A 5,832-nucleotide genomic window follows, 5' to 3' on the forward strand; every position below is an offset into this window, starting at 1 on the left:
ATCCGTATTTCAATAAAAAAATATATATCGTTTATTTATTACATTAGTCAGACCAATTAATCTGTATCACTTAAAAATTTTAAGATAATTTTTTTTAATCTGAATCACTTAATTAAATTAAGTAATTTAGAACTTAATTATAAATTTGATTTTATATCTAGAAAGTGTTTGGTTACTTTTTTTTTTTTACTCTTGTTTGCTTTTTTTTATCCTAAAATAAAAACTTTAAGTGTTTGGTTAGATACTTTTTATCTGCTCTTCATTACTGAAAAGTAGTTTTTTTACAAAAGAAAACAGATACTCCATACTTTTTGTAAAAACACAATAGGTAAACTAAACCGTTTCTGGTCTAATAGTGAAAACATTGCTTATAATATGAAATCAATTTTTTTTACTACATAATTACCACATGTCATTTATATGGTTGCTACAAGGTATCAACATATGAAGACGTTTTGATGTAACGATGATATGATGAGTCAAAAGAATTTATTTACATTGCCGTGTTATTTTTCTAGTATTTCTTAAGAAAAACATTTTTTCCTTTCTCAATACGAAAACATTGTTATCCGACTAAAATCTGAATTAGTCTTCTCGACCTATAATATGATATGAGATACTTGGAGAGAGAAAACAATGCTTTGATGACACTTGCAAATCATTAATCACCAATTATATTAAGCTTAATATGTTGGAACAAACTTTAAATTTCATAAATGAATCAATTAATATCAATCAAATTAAATTCCTTTAATGTACAATAATTAGTATTTAATTTGTTTTCCATTTTCAGCCGAATATCATGTAGGACCAGAATGCTATAAAACAGTTGACACCTGTCGCAATACAAACCCAATCCAAAACTTTTTCCCTTCTCTGCAATTTCTCCTTTCTTTCTCTCTTTTTCTCCAAAAACCCCCTAAACTTTTCTTTCCCTTCAATTCCATCCCTCAATTTCCTCCTCTCCCCTTTCTCCATTGCTTCCCTCAAAATTACCAAACTATCCTTCCCATTCAAACCTTTCCCTTCCATATCCTCCATCGTCAAGCTCACGTCCCGCACGTGAACGTCTTCTCCTCCTTTTCCGCCGCACGTCACCACCACTTCGCATTTCACATACTCCGATTCCGATTCTTTTCCTTCTCCGGCGAGTATCACCGCAAACCTCACCTGTACTTCCCCCGTCAACCAGTGCCTCTGTACCGCCACCGCTTTCCGACTTGACAGATTCACCGCGCGCTTTCGTTTCGGATCAATCAGGATCCAACTCAGACTCACATTCTGCTCCATTTGATGAATCCGTAGATCCTCCTCGCCGTACTGTTGAATCCACGCCGGCACAAACTCCTTCGGTCCGAGTAAATCTACTCGGAACGGTGAGGAATTGAACCATCCGGTAACCGTCTCAGTCCGCTCAACTTTGGAGAAGATTGGAGAATCGCGATAGTAAATATCGACGGCGGAGATCAATTCTGTTGTTGCCGGAAATGTTGAAATATCGAGGGAGGCGTGACTGTTGTCGTGGTGGTGTATAAGAGGATAGGCGTCGGAGAAAAATGAGCGGTGGCCGGAAGGGAAAGTGGAGATGACGCTACTTATAAGAGAGTCGTTAATTGAGGGCCAGGTGGAGGTGCAAATGTTTTGCCAGAGTTTATCATCGGCGGAGAGGCTGTGTAAGTCGGAGGAAGCACTGGCGACGGAGGCTAAAGAAGGACCGTCGAGGCGGGTGAGGATATGAGATTGGAGAATGTCGTTATAGACGGCGGAGATGGTGGCGGGTGCCGGCGGAGGAGAATCCATCTTTTTGAAATTTAATTAGAAAGAGATTAGTTTTTTGTTTGGTGGAATAAGTAGTGAGAAAGCAAAGGATATATATAGCATTCGTAAAACGAGTCAAAAGTTAGATTAAGAAATGTCAAAAGCAATTTCTAATTTTAATAATTTTATTCTTCAAAATAAATTATAATTTTATAAACTTTATTATAACGGTTTATTTATTTTTTAATCCTAACTAATTACCTAACTTTATTTATAATCTAAAGATTTCAAGTTTTCAACAATGACCCTGTTTGTTAAAGAGCGTTTTGGGATAAAAAGAACGGTTTTGACCAACTTTAATGGTTTGACCACTGAAACCGCTGATTGGAGTGTTTGGTGGAGAGAGAGTTGGAAGAGAGTTTTTGGATGAAAACGCTAATTTAGAAAAAGCTCATTTTATGAGCTTTTTCAATTAACGTTTTGTAATATTAAAATTAATGGACTTCTTTAACCCTAATTATTTTATGTATATTTTTATGTATTAAAAAAAGAAATGCCCTTATTCGTCTTTTTGCACAAACCGCTATTATCAATCAGCTAATTTTTACCAAACAAGTCTACACAAACAGCTAGTCAAATTAGCTAATGTAATCAGCTAACAGCTCACAGCTAATTCCCAAACAGGGCCAATAACTATTAGCATTAGTTTGAGTATAAAAGTATTATATTAGTTTAGTTAATTATTTAACACAAATAAAGATTAACTTCACCTAATTAAGGCTGGTTTGAGTAATCAAAGACTTCAAGTTATTTAATTTAGATTTTGAGTTCGAATTTTAATATACAAATTTTTTTAATTAGAATAAAATCCACTATAAAAGTGATTGACGAGTTTTAAACCAAAAAATCAGATATTAACTTCGAGTTCAAATTCTAATTTAAGAAGTAAACTTCTAAAACTAATTATTAGGACTTGATAAAAAAAAATTAACCATTTAATAAAAAAAATTGGATTCCTAAAGATTGAGATATATGTAATTGTATATTAAAATGATAGTTGAGAATTTGGGTTTCTACAAGAATTTATCTAGTTGGAATTTAGATTAATTTCAACAGTCTTGATCACATGCACCTTAATGAGCATGTAGAATTTGCTCATTCACCGTTAGATATATACTTATTAAATCTAAGCCTCTGAATAGATATACCTCTGCCGAAAATTAGTTTCATCTTTTTTTTCTTCCATTATCACACGCGGCAATGGAAAAAAAGTGTCAAATCTTAATAAAATTGATACCTTATTCTTTTTTAGTTAGGACATAACTAAAATGACGTTTCAGTATAGGATTCTGATTAAAAAAATATTCTACATGCTAAAATGACATCATTTTAACACGTAGAATATTAAAAAAGAAGGCAAAATAGTTGCACCGTCCCTTTACTCTTCTCTCTTCAACAAAACAAAGGAGAAAGAACATCTCTTTTTCTTTACTTTTTCTTTTCTTCATTTCAACATCTAGTGTCTTCCACTGCTCAAGGGCGGAGCTAGAGAGAGCAAGGAGAGTCAGTTAACCCTCCGAAAAACCCCATATTTAATTTTTTAAAGTAGTATTTAATTCTTTTTACACTGTCAAACTCCTCCAATAGTTACATCCTAGTCCCGCCGTTGCTGCTACTACTTATCAATTTAGAATATCAATACACTCTATATTTAGAAAAAAAAATAACAATTTTATCTTATTTTTCATATAATATTATTATTCGATGTGATAACTAAAAATTAATTTTTTAAAATAATACTTTATCCATTTCATATTATATGTCTTTTTAGAGAGTTGTATAGAAATTAAGGATATTGAAAAAAGGACATTGTTGTCCCTTATTTATTGATTCCAAAATTTATTTATTCTATAATAAGTCAATTATTCTAATTAATTTCCGTAAACTCGCGTTTTATAACAGAAAAAAAGATGACTTAATATGTACTGATCATATAAAATGACATATAATATGAAACAAAAAAGAACCTCTAAAAAGACATATAATATGAAACAGATGTATTATAATTATTGTATTTAGAAATAAATAAAAAAGATGAAGATGATATGAAGTTGAGAAGTAGGAGGTGCGTGAAAGGGAAAGGGATGAAAGGGTGTAGCGTGTCAAATTCATAAATATAAATATAACATATCAACTAAAAACAACCCAACTTTTACTTGTTTTTTCTAATCTAACTCTTTTTATTTTTATTTGTTTGGAAGCATATTATATACATGACATGATATACACATTTTGGAAAATAACACAATATACACGTCATTTATCTATCCACTCAATAAATTTATAAATATATTACCAAAAAATAAATTTATAAATATATATTCAAATTTTGAGTTTATCTAAAATTTTAATTAAAATTATGAGATGAGGTGTAACGATCCGGTCCGGAGAGAGTGGCGCCGGGTAGAAGGACTGAGCAAGGAGCGGCTCTAAGAGATGACGATGAGGACATGAATGAATTGAATCTCACATCGGAAATTGAGAATGAGTGATTGAAGCTTATTACTAAGATGTGAATCCAATACATGCAGACGCGTTTTAAAACCGTGAGATCCAAGGTGTTGGATTTAGACCAAAGCGGATAATATCTACATGGTATTAGATCAGAGCATCTCCAACACTAACTAGCTATTTGACTCTCTAAAATAATATAAAATATTAGATTAGCCAAATTTAGCTAGCCAAATTTATATTTTGCTCCAACCATGCTAGCTATTTGACTCTTTATTTGATTATTTTATCATTAAAAGTGATTAAATTTAAAGAAAAAATGAAAAAATAGAAAAAAGATACAAAGAGAAAAGAGAAATAATAAATAAAAAATAGAAATAGCTAGCCAAATTTAGCTACTGAAAATGGCTAGCTATTTATTTTAGAGAGCAATGTCACCTTGTTGGAGTGGTCACTCTTTAAATGGCTAGCTAAATTTGACAATTTAGAGAGTCATGCACCTTATTGGAGGTGCTCTCAGGATGTTACATGGCTTTCTATAATTATTAGTTAAATAATTTATTTGCATGAAGATTGTCTTTATTGATTTTGTACCCTAGAGACCTGTCATTTTATGAACAATCTAATGTTTATTTTTTTAGATGTAATCATTTTTACTTAATTTCCAAGCTACTATTTTAAAAGAATATATATAAATAAAAGGGTAAAATAAAATAAAAAATTAAATTCAAAATAAAATCTCTTTCAAAAAAAATAAAATCTCTTTAGTTACATGAACTTTAGTTATATGAATTGTGAAACGCATCCATATGGTTTTTTTTACGATAAAAAACAACAATTTTTTAAATGGGTTCAAAATGAAAATTTTATTTTTAAGTCGTTAACAATAATTTTTAGAGCATCAAACTAAAAGATTACCGCTTTTAGTAAAGCGAGAAAACCTCAATCATCTCTTGATCGAAAAAAAACCATAACCATATATTTGACAATTTGTGTAATCACGTGTTTTTTTTTTAATTTGCCCTATAAAAAACTTGTAGTTATATTGTTTTGAAATAGATACTTGGAGTTCTTTTTAGAATCAAATTTTGTGGTTGGAGCGGTTAGCAAATTAAGGAATTTCGCTTTATACTTCTTCTTCTTCCTCACATTTTTTTTCTAGAATCGTGGAATTATTCAGAAATTTTCAGTCATTCTAGAATCTCCAAAACGATTCTAGAAATTCTATAATTATCTAGATTTTTCAATCGTTCTGAAAATTTCAGATTTCCATTCATTCTGAAAATTCTAGAATCGATTATATAAGTTCCCTAGATATTCTAGAATCTTTTTGGAATTTTGAGAGATTCTAAAATTTCCAGAATAGCTGGAAATACTAGAATCAATGCTGGAATTTCTAAAATTTCTTCTGGCAATTTCAAAGTGAATTTTTGGAAATTTCAAAATAAAGAAGAAAACAAAACGAGAATTTTTTTTTGGACAAACATACCCTTGTACCGTGTCAGTTTTTTAACGATGAGGGTAAATCTTTGAGTTTTATTAACAACACTAATTCTGAAAAAA

At 30.7% G+C, this 5,832-nt stretch overlaps 1 protein-coding gene across 1 annotated transcript; it reads right to left on the reverse strand.

Annotated features, from left to right (window-relative positions):
- Nucleotides 1–689: 689 nt before the first annotated feature.
- Nucleotides 690–1,846, reverse strand: LOC136224428 (probable F-box protein At2g36090). Its single transcript, XM_066012760.1, has one exon. It carries the CDS (start codon nucleotides 1,798–1,800, stop codon nucleotides 790–792), a length of 1,011 nt encoding a protein of 336 aa, XP_065868832.1. The 5' UTR covers nucleotides 1,801–1,846; the 3' UTR covers nucleotides 690–789.
- Nucleotides 1,847–5,832: the final 3,986 nt, after the last annotated feature.

The sequence above is a fragment of the Euphorbia lathyris genome, chromosome 3, assembly GCF_963576675.1.
Source record: "Euphorbia lathyris chromosome 3, ddEupLath1.1, whole genome shotgun sequence".
NCBI lineage: Eukaryota > Viridiplantae > Streptophyta > Magnoliopsida > Malpighiales > Euphorbiaceae > Euphorbia > Euphorbia lathyris.